The sequence below is a fragment of the Pteropus vampyrus genome, unplaced genomic scaffold (genome assembly GCF_000151845.1).
Source record: "Pteropus vampyrus isolate Shadow unplaced genomic scaffold, Pvam_2.0 Scaffold76, whole genome shotgun sequence".
In the NCBI taxonomy this organism is placed as follows: domain Eukaryota; kingdom Metazoa; phylum Chordata; class Mammalia; order Chiroptera; family Pteropodidae; genus Pteropus; species Pteropus vampyrus.
Genome location: NW_011888857.1, coordinates 3808024 through 3830416, shown reverse-complemented (window position 1 = coordinate 3830416; position 22393 = coordinate 3808024). Strand labels below are relative to the sequence as shown.

The following is a 22393-nucleotide window of genomic DNA, read 5'->3' as shown; positions in this document are numbered from 1 at the left end:
TTTGTATCAAAGGCCTCTAGAGAGCTCCTTAAAAAATGTTATCATTATAAAACAGTGTCTTCAGGGATTGACAAATAATAACTATTTTGCAGTAATTTAAAACATTAAAGTAACTAGAAAACAAAAATCTTTGCCAATAATTTTAGGTGATATATGAAGAATGTTAAGTTCTACACAATTTCCTTGGTAGAGTCACAAGTGAAGTTTTATAATAACTCTATAAAGAACAATTGTATTTTCTTTTTAAGATTTCTTTTTGAATATTTTCTTTCCAAATAGATTTGGTAGACAGCAAATAGTGTATATTCTTCCCTTTATCTATTCAAACTTCATAAACATGTTAAAATTTAAGTTTTTTAAAAGACACTTTGCTAATTCATGACATTAAAAAAGTTATATATAACAGTATGATTAATATAAAAGTTATTTCATATATTTCAGGAGACACTTGTGAGGGAAAATGACAAAGGCAATGGAGTATATAATTGTATCATTACCTTCTTTATAAATACAAGTAATTGTTTAACATGTTGCATGGTTTAAAACTCGAAAGTTTTTATTGTTGGTTAAGGCAGGTTAAAATCTGAAAAATATCAAATAAATGCTTATTTCATGGCTCAGGCCATCTCCCTCCTGAATCAATTTACCAGAAGAAAAGTTCAACAGCTTGAAGTAATCAACTCTAAAAGTCTACCAATTTGTAATGCTTTAACTGGTAACCAGATCCGGTTATGCAGTGTTGAGCAATTCCATGTAAGCAATGACTCTAAATCTGAGCAGTTGGTGACTTCTTTAATTTTCAAGATATCTGCATCAACAAGGAGATAACTACTGCATGAGGACCAACATCACATTGCATTCATAAATAAAATAATAACCAAACCACTAATATATCACAGTTAAAAGCTTTCTTTGATAAGACTAAATAATGAGGAATCATTTTAACTTGTTATTTTTTAAAAGGTACTGTAAAAGTGGTAGGATATAACAAAAAAGCATCATAAGACTACTACAACATAACAATTTTGATAATGGGTTGTTAGAGGGACTGACAGAAAATAATTTAAATGCTTTAGAAAATCTTCAGTACAGATGGAACACTTGTACTATGACAATAGATAGGTCAGCTTTATGAAAAACTGATTCATTGTCATTGATAAACTGTTTAATTACTTATGATATGTGAAACAGTACAGTATGGGAGCAAAAGGATTAAGATTTGAAAGAGATTATTTATAGCTTTTGCCTTTATCTATAAATGAGAAAACGATGCCCCACTTTAAATTTCAAAAGGTTGTTGTAGTAATCAGATGAAATTAATATGGACCTAAAAATCATCAAAAACTATAAAGCCATCTACAAAAATATCCTTAAAAGTAGTTATCTAAGCATCTGGGAACAATTGAGGCAGAAAAAATATGTTTTGAAATCAAGGATATTTTATGTAAATTCCATATACAAATCCAATTTAAAAAAGGCGTTGTACTGAAACGAGGTTGAAAGTCACTGTTGACTAGTCTTCCTTGTGTACACTAAGACACCTTCTACAACCTCTAGAGTTCCAAAACATTGTGAACGACCACTAGTTTGAGTTGTGGTTAGTTTCTCACACTTATGATAACAGAAAATTCGGGAATGTCAAATAAGTTTAACTTTACTGAACTTTAATCACAGTTGAATAGATTCCCTTACTACAGGACCTCTCAGAGCCTTTAGTATGCTGATGTACCTTAGAAATCTTTTAGATTTCTTAAGGAGTAATTTCCAAACATGTTTGATCCAGGAATTCCTACTGTCTTCTTAGAACTACTCAAGATTCAAAGCCTTTGAACTAGTATCCCATTGGGACAATTTAGAAAATTGTCTTAATTGCTTAGGGGAAAAGTACTTGTGAGTACTATATTATTAACAGCTTTTTTTCTTTTAAATTTACTTGCTGAGAAGCTTAGTACAAACTGATCAAAATTCTATATTAGTTTATATCACTGAGGGATGTTCTTTCAAATAATCGGCCCCTTCAATTCATTAAGTGGATTATTGAGTTATATAGAATCAAGAAAGGGTAGATAAAATTTATACGAACTATATAAGTAATGATAATGCCAGATGTAATCATCTGAATGTTTGTGACCCCTCAAACTCATGTTGAAACCTAACACCAAAGGTGAGGTTATTAGGAGGTGGGAACCTTTGGGGGGTGATCAGGACATGAGAGTGGAGAGCCTCTGTGTGGGGTTAGTGCCCTTATAAAAGAGGCTCCAGAGAGGTGGCCCTCTCTTTTTGACATATAAGGATTTGAGAAGTCTACAACCTGAAAGAAGGCTGGCAACCAACCGTGCTGGCACTCTGGGCTTGGACTTTCAGTCTCCAGAACAGAACTGTGAGAAATATTTTTTTGATGTTGTTTATAAGCCACCCAGTCTGTGGTATTTTGTTATAGCAGCCCCAATGGACTATGATGCCTGATCAGTAAAATAAGAAAACCTTTACTAAAAACTAATTTCATAAGTGACATAATTGGCTTTACCTTCTTTATCTTATACTGAAGTCCTGGTTCTCCTCACTATCTATATAATCACAATTTAAATGATCTGATTCCAAAATGTACTATATAAATAGCAATCCGTGACTTCCTGGATTCAGTTGAGAATATATAAAGACATTATACAACAAATGATAAAACACTTGACAATATTTCGAAACCATAAAATCCTCAAAATGAGATCTTAATATTATTTTTACCTTTCAATTTCTTTTTCCTGAGGGTTAGAAATCATTAACTTTGCTTTGTTATTTTCATCAGCAAAGGCTTTCTGTTCTTCATAGGCTTTTAGTTTTTCTTTTAACATTAAAATCTAGTAGAGAGAAACACTAGTTAAAATATAAAACAAATTGTCTCTATTATACATGACCACAGTAAAATTTTAGCTATGAAAAATAACTGAGCAAGCCAGATTTCAACTGTAATTAAAAAAATGTCAAATTTTTAGACAATTAAGTTCACAGAATCCCATAAATGAGGAACTGAGGAAGTTTAGCATAATAGCATAAAAAGACATACCTCTTCCTTCTGCTCATTACAGATCTTAACATACTGAGTTATGTGATTGTCAAGGTGAAGAATATTGCTCTTCAACTGTTAAAAGATAGAAATTATGGTTGCGTATAAAGAGAAAGATAATAATCACAATCAAATAATATAAATATAAGCAAAATGGCATATATCCTCATTAATTCAGTCCATTAATTCAGGATTTGTGGCAAATACAATCATGTGATAATCTTGATCAATTATGCTCATGTTTAAAATCTTTAACAAGATATGCTGAGCACATTAAGAATGTAAATGAAATGATAAAGAAATTGCCTTACTATATGAGAAAAAGTACTTTTAAGAACTTGAAAACCATTCATTGGCAATATAATAAATAAAATTGCCCACTTTCTTTTTTCTGTTTTCTAAGAAATTCAGAGATAATGTTAAGTTCCACCCATCTGTACATTCAACTAGTTTTTAATGAGTTATAATTTATCCTTTTTATAATAGTATGGGCCCTTTGGCAGCTAATAGTGGAGAGAACATTAAGCATTAAGAAGTCCAAATACTTGATTTCGAGGCTCTCATCCACTTCTCATTTAAATGACTTAGAATTTAGTACTTAAAACACTGAGCCTCTGATTCCTCAACTGTAGAGCTAAAAATTCCTTCCTCAATGGGTTGGTTTAAGGATTACATGAAAAATGTGTGTGAAAAACCTTTGAATACTCATATAGTATAACCTTTACTAATTAATTATATAAACAGCGTATGGACATTTCTCTAGGGAAGACAATAAGCTGCTCATGTTCAAACAATGGGAATAGCATTGTTTGGTAATGCTATTTAGAGGGGTAAGAGAAGTCATCACACCAGTTGAACTCTAGGTCTCTTCAAACCCTGAGATTCTGTGACTTTAAACATGTATTATGTTTGACTTACATATTTTCAAAACCTCAAATTATTGGCAAAAATACTGATCTAATCAATCATTATTATATTGCTGGAGCTACGTAGAGATTGATTACATAAATATCATAAAATAAATTATTTTTAAAAGGCTATTTATAAACTGAGGCAGATATATATCTCTTTTAAGGATGAAGTAACTGAGGCTTGAAGAAATTAGCTAACATATGCAGGGTTGTCAGGTAGAAAGTGTTGATGCTGAGTTAAAGCAGTGTCATCCTTGGCTGCCACGAATGTGTCAAAGCCTTGACCAGTTCCAGAGTGCCATCAAAATAGCATGTGCCACGACGTGAAAAAGGTTAGAAAGACACTAAAAGCAGCCTAGCTCTCAAAAGACTAAATGATGATATCTATTATATACGTGATCAAGATGCTTAACAGTTTAATTATCAAAGTTAACCTTAAAAATATTTCTAACCCTGCTTCTTAACTCATTAGTATAAATGTAACTCTAAATTAATATTTCGTTGGAATTATAAAGATAGCATGTACCCAATACCTTTACAGCAAAGGCAGAGTAAACATACTTACAGAAGATTTAATATCCTTTGCACGATTAGCATACTTAAGAGTGTTATATGTGTCATCGTAGCTCATAGAGGAAGGACTAACAGCAGCTATCATTATAGTTTGACAGTTGCCTCCAAGAGAATCCTTTAACAAGCGAGTGAGCTTACTATTTCTGTAAGGAATATGCTGATTCTTTCTCTGAAAGAACAAAAAAAGAATTATGTCATTTTCCACATTTAAATGCAGACCTGCTACCACTTCAAGAATCTAAGCACTGCCCAACTTTGCCTAGACTTATAATTAGTAATCTAAATGATGATTAATGAATTTTATGAGACTATTTAGTGAATATATAAAACAAATATCCCATTTAAAGATTATATCTCCATCTGAATGACTATGAACTTTAGTTAATAAAAAAATCAATATTGGTCTCTTAGTTGTGATAAGTGTACTCTATTAATGTGAAATACTTACAGCAGGGGAAACCGAGAGTGGGGTATATTTAACAAAATTTTTCTGTATTATCTTAGAAACTTTTCTGTATCTAAAGCTACTCAAAAACAAAATGTCTATTTAAAAAATATTCATTTGTTTTTTAAAAAATAAATTAAAATAAAGAAGTAATATATGCCTTGTACACTTATACTAGAAGAATAATAAGAATTCTGCACGGCATAGAGCTGCTTCTCTTGTTAAACAACCATCTAAAATGGAACAAAATAACTTATAAATTTTACAATTTTAGAGATACTTCATCTGAAAGTTGAAGCTCTAAGAGACATTAATTTCCTAGGTTTTCTTTTACTTAAAAGATATAGTTTCGACTTTCAAGTAAGAAACAAACTTTCTAAGAAGTACGACATCTATATAAAAACAGCATTACGATGTTAAACTGAAAGCCACCTTATGCTATCCAATGTAAGTCTTTTCATACTATAGTAGAGGAAAATGAAGCTTAGTGAAAAGTGAAATGACTTGCCTTAGGTCACATGGCTGGTGATTCAGAGCTAGAAATGTCGCCCTAGGTCTTCCAGCTCCCAGTATTATCATGTTTCCCATCAGAGCAGTCTTTCCCAAACAGTGTGGAATGTGCACTGCTGGTGCTGCTTGAAATGATTTTACATGCATGCATTAAGACATGCATTAAACATTGACTCATCAATGACTATGTAAGAGTCAATTATTAAAAATTAAGTAGATATGGAAAAAATGCTATAGTTTAAGTTTAGAAAATTAATCTCTATATCATGCTGCCTCTGCTTACGTGTTTGAAATTTTAACTTAGAATATAAGTCATCTTGCTTTTGCAATCTTCGTGTGATTTCAGTAACTTGCCTATTTTAAAGACTCCCAAATCATTTTAATATACTTCATACTAAATCAAAATGCAACATTTTGAAGAGTTTAACACTAATTTTCCTAAAGCTTTTGTACCTCCTTTGAACTTAAATTAAATGATAACATTTAAACTTAAAAAAAGTCATTTTTTTAGAAATACAGAAAGTGCCAAACATGCTGTATTCTAGTAAGCCCTTTTGGCATAGAGTAGGTGTAAAATATTTTAAATGCTCCAAAGGCATCTAGTAAACATTATCCTATTAGATCATGTAATTACATTTTATATCTTAAGTCCCTCTACCTCTCTGAGAAATATCAACACTCTTTAATATTTATCCCAATGTTACAGTATATCAAATACTAGCCAGAACAGATTTAGTTCTTCTAAAATGTGTTTTGTGTCTTCGTGCCAATTAAATTATCATGCTTGCTATGTAGTGATTATTAAATAGTAATTTAAAAAATCAATTTCAAAATATGTGAGGAGAACATACCATTAAAATATTACCTATCAATCTAATATCTGATACTTTTCATTCAACAAATCCTGGTTATAAAACTAGAAATTAAAATAAAAGAAAGAGAACCACAGCTTTATTTGATACACTAGGCTCTCTGAGGTCTTTCCTCTGATATACTCTTGAAATTTGATTTACAATAGACCTTTAAAACCAAATTATCTCAAATAGTATCTTTCTAGGAATTATATACACTTTAATATTTCAAATATGTAAATAAATATATTGTACCTACCTTTGTATCTGCTAAGGCATTGATGACATTTCCAAGAGCTAAAAGTGATCGATTAATGTTTGTGCCTTCTATAAAACGGGCCCCTTTAGCACTGGTAGTACTGGCTCTCTCAGACCCTGCCAGGTCAATGAGTGACATCTTGGCAATTCGGACATTCTGATTAATACTTGCTGTTTTCTCTTGTTGTCGCAAATAAATCTTTTTGAAATTACAGAATAGGGAAAATGAGGACACGATTTAACAAAATTAAAAGAGAAATGTACAATTTATTTTTTAAAGAGCATACAATCAAAATTATTTTCATTTTATAAACACACCAGACAAGGTATAATCTGACTGGCTGATATTCAAGAGTACCAGAGTTGAGAAAAATCTGAAAATAACTCTGGCCTCATTAAAGGTCAAAACAACTAACTTTTGTGTACTGGTAATCCTTGAAAGAGGACATAGAATTATCAGAGGTGGTAGTACACGGGTCCTCTAGAAAGAATGTTCCTAAGAGAAAACTAAAGGTAGTGGTCAGAATGCGTTGCATGTCTGCAGGGATTATTCTCAAAGTAAAGCTGAATTTGAATGTTGACTCAAAATTGAAGGGTAAATTTACGCCACTTCTCAAAATTGTTTTGTCATTATAATTAAGAAAATAAAATATGTAAAAAATAGTATAATAAAGGATAATTGTCATATTCAACGGCCTATTAGAGTAAAGCATAAGTTATTCAACTATTTTAAGCTACTTTGTAGTTTAACTGAAATAAATTTGGTGGCAAACTTAAAAGAGATGGGGAAGTTTAGTTATTACTACTATAAAATCCTTTTATTAAACTTTCTGAAAAAGCAGGGTCTAAGACATTTTGGAAGTCTCACTGTCACAGATAAACATTTCTCTCAAGACTACTACTGATAAATGAAGAGTCAATGCTAAGAATAGAAAAGATTAATAAAATGTTGTGGGCTGCAGACTTTCTAAATGACTTGACTGCCTCAGATGTGAATTCTTTCAACTATAACAATATCTTTCTGAAAAATCAGTTCTATATAGCATAATCCAGAATGAAGCTATATAATCATATGAATTTTAACAGGATTAGAAACTCGAAGAAATAACAGCTAATCTACTCTGTAGCTCTTTTCAGAATTATATTCATAAAAAGTACTGTAGCAACTGAATCCTACTTCCTTAAGGAATGCAACTACTTTACATGGCCATAATGAGGAAATCTTTTAAAAAGTGAATCAGTATCTCCCTATTTATTGCTCCTGTAAATCTAGATCTATAAAGAGAAAGTTTGCTCTGAAATATAAGATTATGTTTCAGAAATATTAAATATTTTCACCAACTTAAAAAAAATCCCTTCTAACATATTTACTCTTCTACCTTATATCTTTACATAGGAGAAAATTTACATTTCTGATTTACATCATCTCCATTCTAAATATTCTTGATATAATTTTCTCAAATCTGCAAAGTAAAGGAAGAGCTGAGAAGTACAGAAGCCCACAGATAAAGAGATTTTTTTGTATGTGAAAATTATTATTTGTGAATTTTTTTGTATGTGAAAATTATTATTTGTGAATTTAGCTTCATTTATTTTAAATTCAATTTTAAAAGTGATAGTCTAGTGGCCTGTTACCTGGAAAACAGCATGAGAACGAGAAGATGTAGCATTCATATCAGTGGGATGCTGTGTCCTGTTTTTGTTTCCATTATCCAGTAACTGTAGAATTTCCTCTGAGGACTTGGGCTAGAGAAGATTAGGTATAAAAAAAAAAATACACAAATTAGCCATCTGTGTTTAAATTTTTAAATAAACTTTCAACAAGCAAGAAGACTTTTAAAGGTAAAATAAAAGAAAGTACTTTCTATAATTTAAATCTCATTAAATATTGACTATTATCATTTGCTTAGTACTTTGGTATCATATGAGGAATACAAGAGAAAATCTTGTCTCTCTGTGGAGATAAAATATAAATGCATTAAGTAGAATAATACATGATATTAAATGTTCAGGTATATTTTTAAAAGGAAAGCTCATTTAATTATTTCAGGGAAAACAAAATAAACAGAAGATATATCCTGAGTATTTTAACTTTGCATTTCATTATTTTTCTTCCTTCTCAAGCACAATGGGAAATAAGTAAATGGTTAAATAACCATATTTTACTATTTGAACACGGAAAAAAGAAGTTTATAAACATACCTGATGTAAAGTCAACCCCTGAACGACCACCCCTTTCTGGGCATCTTCCCGGACAGCAAGTGGCCCTGAATTTACTAACAGGTCACGAATCTGTTCATTATATACCTTAAAATAAAAAGAAGTGCTTTCGCATTGATGTTGACACAACAGTGATAATATCACACATATGCACACATTGCCAATTTAAGTTTATATTAGAATTTTATGCTAAAGACAAACAGTGCTCATTTCATTCATCTCATTTCTTTTACCTCACACTGCCATAATTTTCTACTCTCTGAGAAAACAGAAGAGTTAAGTTATCTAAATTTAAAATTGAAAAATTTAAAGTTGGAGTCATTACGCCTTCACCCCATAATGTCTAACATGATGGTTACGGTAAAACAGAAATAAGGTAGCTGGAATTGCTTTTTCCTATTTCCTGGAAATATATGAGACACCTGGTCTTAAGAAATTCTACAAGATCTGAAATGTAAGTTAGATGGAGGTGGCATGGATTTTATTGGAGAAGATATTTATTATTCCATGGTTTCCAAGTAGTCCAAACTTTTTATATTTTAGAGCTCAAAATTAAAGAAACCCATATTCAAGGATAGACATTATTTCGTTTATCCTTCAATTACATTAATTTTAACATGTAATTTTTAATGATAATGGAACCCCCTCCCCTCATTTAACTGATGAGGGAACTAATGTCCTAAGAGGTTAAGTGATTTGTCCATGGTCACGAAGGTAAAAGCGGAGCAGGGATTGGAGCCCAGATAGCCTCACTCTACTGCAAGGCATCGAATACATATCTGTATTACAGTAATCTGTATTTTACTAAATACATATCTGTATTTAGTAATTTCTGTAAGTAATACATAAAAATAGTACTACTGACCTGATTTTATAAAATTACTAAAAATTCTAAGTTTTTTACTTGCCAACCAAATGACAACTACAGCTGTTACTGATAAGATTTTTTAAAAAATACAAAATGAAGTCTTTAAGAATTATTTTATGTAAGTTATTTCCATGTTCTAATAAATAGCCCATAGCGATAATTCATTGCTGGTAAAATCTTCTACAGTGAATGATAACTATTTTTTTTTTCTCATTAAACTTTGTTTTAATGATGTCTCAAAATGCTGTGACAGATTTTTGGTCAAGTTGCTTCCGTTAAAAAGTACTGATTTTAAAAACTAATAACTAACACAAACACACACACACACACACAAAACAAATGGTCCACAAAACATTCTCCTTTCCTTCTGAAGGTTTTACGATGCATTGTGATCATTAACCAGTCTTTTACTATTAAACTTAAATGACCAATTGAGACAAACAGTTCTGAGATAAAGACTGGAGTGGCAGGTAGTGGAGATAATATTCATTTAGCCTTCTGAGCTTTCTGGGCAGACTTGATAACCATTTTTAAATAAAATAAACTCTTAAAAGTAGTATAATATCAAGAGATAATTTTTGGTTCCTATTTTTCTGATAAACAGCAGTTGCTTTTCTAATGCTTCCCCTTACCTACTTAAATCATACAAAATATACAATTAGAACAATCACTCTCAAGCAGGTCTATGCATCAGAATCACCTGGGAGCTTTTAAAAAACATAGATGCCTTGGCCACAATCCAGACCTATTAAATTAAAATGTCCACAGAGTGAGGCCCAGGCATGTCTATTTTTAAAAAGCTCCAATAGCCATTTCAGGTGCAAAGTCTTAGTGGAAAACCATTAGATTAGATATTGCCAATAATAAAACGAAAGATTAAAAGAAAGGAAAAACAATTAAAAAAATATAAAAATAACAAAACTTCAAAATTCTCCCAGTTATGAAAAGATCTAAGGAAGAAATAATGAATATTGCTGTGCTCTTTTCCTAACTATCTTCAGAGCAATTCTTTTCAATACTTAACTATAGAAAATGAGTTTCACTTATTTTATTTCCAAGTTCTATAGACTGACAAGAAAATTTTTAGCAACATACATAATCTTAATCAATTTTTGAAAAGAGAAGACACTCTCTCAGTAGGAACCTAACAAGATATCAATAAGAAAGCTATGACTACTAGAAATTTTCTGACACCATAAATGAATAGGCAATAAAATGAGGAATTTATATTTTTGCACTGGTTTCTGAAACACTATCAGAACTCAGAGTTAGTTAATTATGATTTGTTGAGTATTAGCTATCATGAAGGTAGGAGACCTCAAAGAATGATGGGGTGTGTCAAAAGGACCCAAGAGACATCATGAAAGAGCCTCGATTGGCCAGATCGGGCACAATTTGAACATTCAAATAAATAATTACAGAAAGGGATTATAATCTATTGAATGTTAAGAATCCATGAGTCCACACCAATACTATAAAGGAAAGGGAAAGTTCTTCCTTACAGTTGAAAGAATGAATGTAGAAAACTGATGAAATTTAAAAATCACTATCATCTACTATAATAACAATTGATTCAAGAATGAATCATCAATGGATGTTAATACTAATAGATGAAAATTTGAGTAAGAGGATATTTACATTTTCTCCTTACAAAGTACTTATTAAATATAAAAGTTAAAGTAGTATCTTGACAGTGAAGATACTTTGCAGACACCAGCATAATGAAATTGATCAAAGTTAACATAGTCAGTAATGGGACCAATTAACCACATAAGTCTCTTGGTATGATGCCATAAGAACTCATCATCACTTCTGTAATGTTTCTGCCAGTGCATAACCCGAATCTAATCATAATAAACCCAAACTAAGAATTTTATGATAGTGACATCAAATACAAAAAAAGAAAAAAGAAATTCAGATTAAGGAGACTGAAGAGATATAACTACTATATATAATGCAATTAATGATCTTAGATTTTCGTTTTCAATAAAGGGCATTATTAGAATAATTAGTAAACTCTCATTAAGGTCTACAGATTCAATACTAGTGTTATATCATTGTTAATTTCCTGATTTGGTAACTATTTAATGGTTATTTAGGAAAATTTCCTGTTTCTAGAAGTTTGTAATTTAAACAGTTTAGAAAAAATACATACATACACACGTAAAGAGAGAGAAAGCAAAGGCAGTAAAATGTCAATATATGAAGAATCTGAGTGAAGGGTATCTGAAAGTTCTCTGTACTAATCTTGCTACTTTTCTGTAAGTCAGAAATTACACGAATAAAATACTTGACAGAAAAAGACTAAGATTCATAACAGATAAGACCAGAGATTTTAGTAATATTATATAGTCATAAAAAAATTTCTGTATGATAAAATTAGAATGGAACTTCTTAGAGATTTCTCAATACTATTGATTAATCCAAAGAATGATACTGCCCACTTACCTCTAGATAAGAAACTGCGGTACTACATACTTTCTCTTCTTTAATCTCATCCATGGATTTGTAAAGGTCTAACATGGTTAGATACATCACTCCTGGTTCATCAGCTGATCCTAGCATTGTGTGGGTCTTCCCCGCTCCAGTGGCACCATATGCAAGTACTGGGTTTTTATGAAAAGGGATCAAAGCTCTTTGTTATGACATATTCCATTACTATATCTACTGTCTAGTGGATAGTTCCATCTGGATATCCTGAACACTAACTTTAAACCCAACAGATCCAAAATTAACTTATAGTCTTATCCTTAAAATCTGGGAATTTTAGCAGAAATCTACTCTTACTCCTAAATTCTCTATTCTGATGAATGGTACCATCAACCATCTGTCTTCCTCACCTCTCCCCAACATTTGTTCCCATTCCTGTACAGTAACCTTACAAATATTAAGTAATCAATTATCAGTCTCTCTATTAGCTTCAATCTTCTTTACACCATCCCTTAGAATTTATAGTCTTTTTTATGAAAAATGAAATCTGAATATGTCAGATCTTAATTGTCCCGTTGTCCTACATGAGAAAGCTCAAATGTCTTGCCTTGGATTACTACTAGGCATTCAAAGACATGGCACCTGCTTATCTCTCCAGCCTATTTTCCTTGTGTGGCCTAGGTACACAAGATTATCTGAAGTTCTCTGCAAGCCCTGCTTTTTCTACTCCTTTGCTTTTGTCCTGCAGAGTCCCTCTACTTAATCCAACTGGGAAACTTCTACCCGTTCTAAATATCCAGCACAAATGTCACTTTCCTGTGCCTTCCCTATCTTAGGCAGAAATGTCTGCTCCCTCATTTGAGCCCTCAGTATATGATGTACATCCTTCTATTCTAGCATGCATCACATTATGTTTCCAAGTGTGAGTTCCAAACAAGGCAGAGGCCATGTAGCCCTTGCACCTAGTAAACCACCTGGTACAAAGCAGGTACTCAATATAAGTTTGCTGTGTGAATGAATTCTAGAGAGAAGCCATTTAAAAATTCCTTTTCAAATTTAAAACAAAAAAATCTTGTTTTAGGCAAATTACTTTATTTTCAAGATCCTATCCAGTATAACATAAAAGTGATGTGTTGTTTCAAATGCAAAAAAAAAAAAAAAAAAATCCGCTCTGGATTACATAGGGCAAATATCCAATAAAATATTCAGTTAAGGCAGAATCCTTATATTATTACTGGTGAAAATATTTTTATGTTAAATCTCTCTGCTAAATGTTAATGAACCTCAAAAATACTTTTCAGTAGAATGAATTAAACTGATGTTATACTTCATTTTGTTCTATTTTGTGTGAGCCAGTAGTATATCAAGAAGTCCTAAGACATCTGGATAAGAATATAAAGTAAAGTTAAGAAAAAAACAAATATTCAGTATTAACTTGCCGGAGATTTTTTTCATTTGAAGTCAAGAAAAATTTTTTAAATCTCTAGATACAATATGGCATTTCATGCATGAGGAAGAGTATCTGCTTAAAAATGATATTCATGGCAATTTTAATCAATAAGCCCATTCTAATCTTGATCGACCAAGAGGGTAAGTCTTCTGTAATAAAACTGAACGAGTCAGTGACAGTGAAACATGTTATAGTTTTGGAGTATCTTAAAGAAAATCTCGTAAATTGTGGTAATTCCAAAAGTAATATATTAATAATGTTAAGTACCTTATAAGCAGTGGTTTAAGTGGCCTTTTGGATATCTCTCTTTCTTGGAAATCAACACGGCCGTTTTGAAATGCAATTATAAGTCCATTTAGAGTATGAGAAATGCTTTTTGGGGTGAAGATATGCTAAAATAGCATATGATACTCAATTAACATGGGCTTTTAACATTTTTGTTTCAAGGTATTGTAAAGAAATATGGTGTTATAAAGAAACTGCCAACTGTTCAGAAATTTCTGACTACTTCACAGGGATAATAGTTGTATAGTTAAGCAGTGGACATAAGAATACAAAAATTGTGGGAAATATGACATCAATTACAAGAAGCATGTGGTTTAATAACATAGGAACTAAAAGGATGATTATCTATCGGGACCATAGCTAGACCCTGGAAGATAAATTTTCACAAATGAAATATGTTATATATGATGACTAAATTTGAAGGCAAGTCTACTAAAAGAATTTTTAGCAAACATGCACCTTAAAATTGATTACATTTAGACCAAAGGGCCAAATAGATATTCTTCCAACGTAAAACTGAAATCAGATGGAAAAATTCAACCCCAACTGAAAAAATTACCTGTGCAATTATATCCATTCAAAAAACTACGAAGAATTGGCTTAGTAGTATGTTCAAAAACTTCCAACTGAGTTGAAGTTTCATCAAAAACAGCATCAAATACAAATTTAAGATCCTTATTTTGTCTCTTTGTAATATCTCGATTTGCAGTTTTCTTTCCATGGAAAAAACTGATTTCTTGTTGTTTGGGATCAAAAACTAGAATATGCTTATCCACAACATGGACCACTTTATGGAATTCAGTTGTCTTTTCCTTTGTGTTTTCAGGACGTACACGAACAACTACTTTCATGTGGTGACACAGGTCTTCCTCGGTGACAGACATTGTTGATTATCTTGATTCTTTTGTTTATATGAATGCCTAAATACTCTTCTGAAATTAAAAAGAAAAATAAAGTATTAATATTAGCTCTACTTGTATGCAAAATGACTGGCATGTAGTATTCATTTAAAAAGGTATTAATTCTGTTCTGGTAAATGTGACTGCAAATATATATACAGTTATCTTTGAACAACATGGGTTTGAAGTGTGCAGGTCCACTTATGAGCAGATTTTCAAAAATAAATACTTTAGATGTATTTTCTCTTATGATTTTCTTAACATTTTTTCTCTAGCTTACTTTATTGTAAGAAAACAGTATGTAACACATATAACATACAAAATATGCACTAATGACTGTTTATGTTATTGGTAAGGCTTCTAGTCAACAGTAGTAGGCTATTAGTAAAGTTTTTTGGGAGTCAAAAGTTAATATGCTTGCAGCCAAGACAACTTTTACTAAAAACAGTTCACGAGCCAAGGGTCTCCTTTCATTACCTAGATATGATTCTGAAAGATCCTTTCCTGTTCATTCCCATGACCCAAACTAAAATAGTGCTGGAGCCCTTATAAAATGAAAGCTAGGTTTTCTGGGTAACCAGCCTAGCTGTGATTGTACGTGGTTTAGCTGCAGTGCCTGAGTTTAAGTGGAAGACCAGAGTCTGACTAATATTTCAGGTAAAAAGATTTATCCAGGTTTTGTATGTGTGTATCATTTAATTTTCTATATTGTGACATAATCTGATCACTTTCATTGCTGTGTAGATAACATATTATAGGGAATAAAGACCAGGTACATCATTGAAGAAATATAGACAAGAGATGATGTTGTCAACTCATCGTGGCAGTCAGATTCTGGATGTATTCTTGAGGTAGAAACAACAGAATTTCCTGATAGATGTGGAGTATGAAAGAAAGATAGGATTTGAGAATGAGTCCGACGTTCTTGGCTTGAATGTTAAAAAATGGAGTAGAGATGATAATAATGGAGGGTAGAGCAGATTTTAGGGAGAAGATCAGGGGTTCAGTTCTGTACATCTCAGAGAATTTTAATATGCATCCAGGTAGAAATGTCCAGGTAACTAGAAGCCAAGTTAAGAGAGTAAAGGCTGTCCTCAGAGTCTTAATGCCTTCTGAAGCTTTTAAAAAATTTCAAAGTCTTCAAAAGGGATTAAGATTTTGGGAGAAGAAGCTTTGAATCAAGGAGGAGAGATGATCAATTTTGTTGAATGCTGCTAATATGTTAAGTACTTAATAAGAAGTAACCATGGGATTTAGCAACATAGAGAACAAAGAGAAAAGCAATTTTGGGGGAATAATGGGATAAAAGCCTGAATGAGAGAAGACTTAGAGAGTGAACAGAGAAAGTACTACGGCAAAAGTGAGCAAAAAAATGGTGTGGGTGGAGGGGGAAGAAGGATTAAAATATTTTATTTGTTTTTTAAAATGGGAAAAATAATAGCAATGATAAAGCTAAAATAAGTCATAAAACCATATACTTTTGGAAAGAATTCAAATAAGGCCAACACAATCTAAAAGCAGAAGACACTGGACACAGCACTCCCTTTTTAGGACTCTGTTCTCACCCAAAAATAGAATGCTGAAGAGGAAAGATGGTCATTTGGATTTTAACAGTCAGGTCCCAAGTGAATTACAACACTTTTCTTCATCCTTGAACTTCTGTCTAGCCAAGTCCCACAAAGTACCTATGCCTCACTTCCATGACCTTGGACAAATTACTTAATTTCACTGAATCTCAGGTTTCTCATTTGTATAAAAGAGATAATACTCAGAGCACTGTTGTGAAGGCAAAAAGAGATAACAGGTATTAAGTGTATTAAGGCATTCAATAAATGTCAATTCTCTTCCCTATTTGTCCTCAGTTGTGCCTCTTCTTCCCAAAGATACTGATCTATCTTTTTAGTGTTTCCCAGTGGGCTTATGCCTGGCACTTTGGGTAGGGCAATTCTTTCTTGTTTGGAACTGTCCCATGTATCAGAGGATGTTAGCATTTCTGACCTCTGTCTAATAAGGGCTAGTAGCACCCCACATTCCTTGTGATATCAAAAACTAATCTCTAAAAGCTTTTAGAAATAGTGATGCTTTGACTTTAACTGATATACTTTTTAAAATGAGAGATAAAATGTACACAAATGAAATGGTTAAATAAACATATATAAAACATTAGGTGATTATTTTAAAATAGACTTTAGAATCTCAAGGTTGGAAGGTATCTCTTGCTAATTAATTAATTAACTAATCAATTCAATAAGTTAATTATTAGCTGTTGGAGCCAGACAGCTTAGGTTAAACTCTCAACTCTACTACTTACTGACCTTGACAGTGGGCAAGCTGTTTAACCTCCTGTGGCTCAGTTTCCTCATCTGTAAAATGGGACTAATACAGAAAAATGCCTGGCACAGAGTATGCAATACAAGTGTTTGTATTATTATTATTATTTACAGTGTAGTGAGGGAAACAGATATTAACAAAATACTGACACAAAAAAGTAAAGGTATAATTGTGACAAATGCTATAAGGTAAAGGTTAACAGTGCTGCGGACTATAATGGGGGATTGATAGAGAGCTTCCTAGAGGAAGTGATGAGTTGTAACCAGGTATAAAAAGCATTTTGTGAAGGAAATCTAGTTATGCATTCAACAAATCCTTATTTAGTGCCTTCTATGTGCTAGGCATTTTTCTGGGCCCTGGGATACAGAAGATCAAGAAGGTAGATGGGGGCTCCTATTTTAGATGGGGGAATTGAAAAAAGCTTATCTAGTGTGGTAGAAAACAGTTTGTGCAGTAGGCATAACTGGCTGCATAGTCAATTTGCTTAAATCTTGTTTTTGCAAAGGGTGAAGGTTGCATTCAAAAGATAAAGCTGGATAAGGGTGGGGCCAGATTTAGATCCTGACTGCAAGGCTATAGAGTTTAGATTTGATTTATAAGTTAATTAGGAAATATAGAAGGTATTTTAAAAGGCAACAGATCTTATTCAAATAATATTTCAAGAAGAAATTCTGACAATTATCTAAAGAGGTTTAAGAAGTATAATGTCAAATACAACTTTGTTTTACAGATTTACTTGTTACAGATTTTAACACATCGATCTTAATTTTTAAAGTATCACATTTCCTCTACTTTTTCAAAACATGAGTAAATATAATTTTCTTAATAAAAATACATAAGGGCAACAGAATCACTAACATGTAAAAATCTGTCTATGTTCAAATATACTGATGTCTTCAGGAATTAATGAGGTTGTTCTTAGATTAATACATAAGGCCTGCTTTCTTTTCTTACATGGTCATGTAAGAGATGAACATCTAGATGATTCTGAATAAGATACACAAAAAGCAAATTCCTTGACCAGGTTTACTAAAAAGTGGCAAAATAAATGCCTAAATATTGTAATAATGTGTTGATTCAAAAATACTTTCAGATGATTATCCAGAAGATAGTATCACAGTGTCTGATCAATTTTGTCATATCTACTGCTAAGTGGTATTGCTGAATAGAATCAAAAGAACATGCTGGAAGGATCTGGTTGCTGGGACTAAAACATTAAAGATAAGTACTCCCAACAACCTTGTTCATATAGAAGAAAGGTATATGTCTAGTCTAGAGAGGGTAGAGTATAAGAGAAAGAATAATGAACAAGCTCGTGAAGGGGCTTTTCTTTGCCAATCTATACAACGATAGGGTTGGACTATATGATATCTAAGGTCCTTTTCTAGTTTTAAAATTTTGATTATCGCATATGATTAGAAAAGGATAAAAGTGACAAGAAATAACAGCTAATGAAACCATATATATATCTTTTACCTTTATACCCCTAATCTCTTATAGTGAACCTATTATATAGTAAACTCTCAAATAATTTATTAACTAAATAAATTATAAAAAGTAGACAAAGAATCCATGAAAGGAATTTACACATTTAGAGTAGAGGCAAACATACAATATATTTCTGTAAGAGAATCAACATATTACAGTAGAGTACAATGATTGGCAATAATAGGCAATTATAGCGAGGACCCTGAAGCATCGAAAAAAGTTTAAAAATGTGCTAAATTTCTTGTTATCCAAAATTAGGAAAACTGGAAGATAATGTTTTATGTTAATCGTTGGCGGTGGTTACAACTATCATTTGACCAGGGTAATATTCAGTTTTCAGGGAGATCATTTACATAAAACGGCTCATTGCTCTGCTATGTTTAATGAAGAGGTGTTATAACCTATTTCTCTTCAATTGTTGCAAGATAATATAAACCAAGTTGAACTTTAGCTATTAAGTAATATTAGCTACTCTTCACTCCAGATAAAATATAACCAATTAAAGATTCACCTCCAATTATATGCAAGTACAATAAATTTTATTTAATTCATTAATGGTATGCACTGATAACTTCTTCAAAAGTAATCGGATTATGTTGTGTATCTCATGTTATTATCCCTGCTCTAAACTCTTCAATTACTTCCCAGCATAGAATAAAATTAACTCCTTGGCATGCCTTGGAGATTCTATATCTGGCCCCTATCTACTTCTCTGACCCTTTCTTCAAATGTTATCCTCACCCTTTATTCTGCTTCAGTTGCACTGCCCTTCTTACTGTTTTGGAAAACCAGTCTTATTCTGGCCTCATTGCCTTTCACTTTCTCTTCTCTTTGCCTGGAAGACTTTTCTTCAGATATTTGCAAATCTTAATCCCTCAGTTCATTATTCAAGTCTCTCTTCAAATGTCACTTCACAGATGATTTTCCTAAAAGTTCCATTCAAATAGTATCATCCTGCCCTTGCCTCTCAATCCCTTACCAGCTTTTTCTTCCTAGCGTCTAGACCGACTGGAAAATATATATTATTTGGTTACATATTTATTGCTTGTTTCCCCTCTAGAATGTCAGCACTGTGGACTTTACCTGTATCCCAGAACCTAGAATAGGGCTTGTCTAAAGTTTAGGATTCAATACATACTTGTTGAATAAATGAATAAACTAATGCAGATTTTTAAGATATGTGTGCAAAAAAAGCAAGAGCAGAATAGTGGACTTGGCAAGCAACCATCTGTATTTTTAAAAGGCACATACATATTTGTATATGCAGGGGCTCTCTCAGGAAGGGAAGATAGAAACTGATAATGCCAGTTGCCCCATGGTGGGGAAATATGAAGATCTGGGTGACAGGAAGGCTTACTTTCTACTTTGTATTCTTTTTTTACTGTTTGGAGTTTAAACAAGTCTAGATATTTATATTTCAAAAACAAAACAAAACAAAACAAAAAATTATAAAATTTACTGTAAACACAATTATCATTTAATAACAATAAGTTCTACTTATAGCATACTTTCTGTTGAGCACTTAGTCTACAGACAGAAGTATGCTAAGCAATTTACATACTTCTCCTTTGATCCTCATAACTATCCTATCATATAGGTATATTATTATCAATCCTGTTTTATAGAAGGAGAAACTAGCACAGAGAGATTAACTGGCTAAAGTCATACTACTGGAAGCATAAGACATGGGATTTGAACTCAAACTGACTGAATCTAAGTTCAGGTATTTAATCACTACTCTCCCTGATATAAATACATAATCCCCATAAAGTTTCTTAAAGAATTAGTTAAAAATATATATTGCCTACTTTTGATAGAAACCTCAGGGCTCAGTACAGGAGCTCTTGAATGAATGTTGAAATAAAACTGAAAGTTCATGACTGTTCTGTGCTTGTCTGATATCATACAGTATCTATTCTAACTGAATATGCTGTCAATTGAGAAATCATGGATTAGGTTGCTATGATAACTAGTAATAATAAACAATGATTATCATATAAGCACACTCTATATGCCAGGCATTATGGTAAACACTTGACACTCATCATCTCATTCAATCCTTAAAATAATTACATAAGGTAGATTCTACGATTGTCTCCATTTTACAAAAACAGAAACTTAGCTTTAGGAAGAGTAATTTTTCCAAGACGACATAGCTAGTAAGTGGGGAGCCAGAATGTGGACCCAGGTCCAAATCCAAAGTCCATGTTCCTAACAACTATGCTCTACCGGAATCAGTTTCAAACAATGAAACTAAAATTTTGCACAAACTATTCTGAATGTAGAACAATACAGTTATAAATTATTTCTTAAATATAAACTCTAACTTGAATTAGATTCAGATCCAACAAACATTTTTAGGACCATGAACTATCCTTCATACTATTATTTATATTCTCTCTGAAACTTAAATCTCTTTTTTTTGAAATAATTTTACCATTGGAGTAACTGCTTCTACTAATTTACAAGCATCAGGGAACAAAAATTTCAAATGCAAGGAAGGGCAGCACTGACGTCTGTGCTATTTTTTCCTCCTAGTTTTTATAGTTGAGAGCATAAATGTCATTTTATGTGCACCTTAATTGATCCAGAGTAGATTTATAGTGGGACAAGATGCACTTTTAAAATGAAAATTTTATGTACTTGTAAATATTTGTTCAATAGCAGAAGCGATTAATTACTAGAGTTAAAGGTAATCTTTGTATGGAAACAGACAATTCTTATAAAATGGAAACTTAATAACAAGCACTATCTAGTCTTTGAATCTTATATTTTCTAGCACCAAAGTTCATTAATACCTCCCAGAATTCAAGGTGGGAGTTGAATGTGGTGGAATAACACTGCCAACCAAAATCTGTAGAATGCCTAACACATTCTACCTGATTGTTAATGGTTAACCTAAACTACGTATTATACAGCAAAATTATTCAGTTCTGCTCAAATCTCTTTTCGTAGGGTAAACAGCATTCAGGCTTGACCTGTTTGTAACTTAGTGTCCGTCTAATGAGCTCCTAAAGGAGTGTTGCAGAAACTAAGAATAATGGTAGAAGAACTGATTATCAGTGCTTAAAGTCCCGTTCATTTGCATCTTCCCAAGCAATATCTCTTCCGTACCTCATCTGATCCTCAGCAATCTCTTTAGGCAGTGCTGGCAGGTTTTACTTTGATGCTCAGGGTAGGTTCCCGACTGACCTTTGCCAGGCTAACAGCAGAACCACGCCGAACGAAAAGTTTATAAATTGGTGAACCAAGGGTCCTCATTTGATAGTTAAGCCCAGGGTTACATTTATACCTGTGTCTGAAACAAAACACTGAATTTGGAGGCCGGAAGGAACTTTACGCTGTAGGATGCTGGACAGTTAAAGTGCTCTGCAGAAGCCTGGGAGAGAGGCCAGGATGCCCTTTAAAACTTCGACTTCCTCAGAATTTAAGGCAGGAGATTCCTGCCCTTCCTGCTAAGCAGGCGAGAGATCCACATCAGGCAGAGCCATGCTCTAGGGTATTCTCGAGTTCCTTCTTCCTTTTGTTTTCTCCCCAGGGACCCTAACCATTTCCCCCCCCCAACCCCTCCCTCATCCCCAATTTAACGCTTCCATAATTGTCAACGAACCCACCTGGTTTTCTACACATGAGGCGGCGGGACCCCTCAGCATCCAGCAAAACGGGTCATCGAAAGGAGCGTCCGGAGACCAGTTTTCTCCACAAGTACCTCTCTTTCACCGCAGGCCCAAGAGGGGATACCGTCACTGCTCACTTCGATATCAGCTTCCCGGCGATTCAAACTCAACCAAAAGATTCAAACCCAAGCCAGCT

The 22393-nt window shown here is 32.7% G+C and overlaps 1 protein-coding gene and 1 long non-coding RNA gene across 4 annotated transcripts in view; one reads left to right on the top strand and one right to left on the bottom strand.

Moving 5' to 3' along the window:
- The window catches only part of KIF18A (kinesin family member 18A), an 82091-nt gene extending 59715 nt beyond the window's left edge, over positions 1–22376 (bottom strand). For 2 of the 3 annotated variants that reach the window (XM_011362563.2, XM_011362564.2), the window contains exons 1-9: positions 22195–22376; positions 14422–14794; positions 12146–12303; positions 8812–8916; positions 8245–8355; positions 6611–6808; positions 4538–4714; positions 3062–3136; positions 2743–2855 (exon numbers count right to left, since the gene is read on the bottom strand). In XM_011362563.2, the coding sequence (XP_011360865.1) occupies positions 2743–2855; positions 3062–3136; positions 4538–4714; positions 6611–6808; positions 8245–8355; positions 8812–8916; positions 12146–12303; positions 14422–14746 (1262 nt within the window). In that variant the 5' untranslated portion in view covers positions 14747–14794; positions 22195–22376. Of the gene's footprint in view, positions 1–2742; positions 2856–3061; positions 3137–4537; positions 4715–6610; positions 6809–8244; positions 8356–8811; positions 8917–12145; positions 12304–14421; positions 14795–21694; positions 22031–22194 lie in introns of those variants that run through there. The other variant, XM_023532071.1, reaches the window with a different exon arrangement.
- Positions 551–14371, top strand: LOC105293719. The gene is made up of 3 exons (XR_896006.2): positions 551–561; positions 1192–1195; positions 14286–14371. It is a non-coding gene; the product is annotated as an uncharacterized LOC105293719 (long non-coding RNA).
- Positions 22377–22393: the final 17 nt, after the last annotated feature.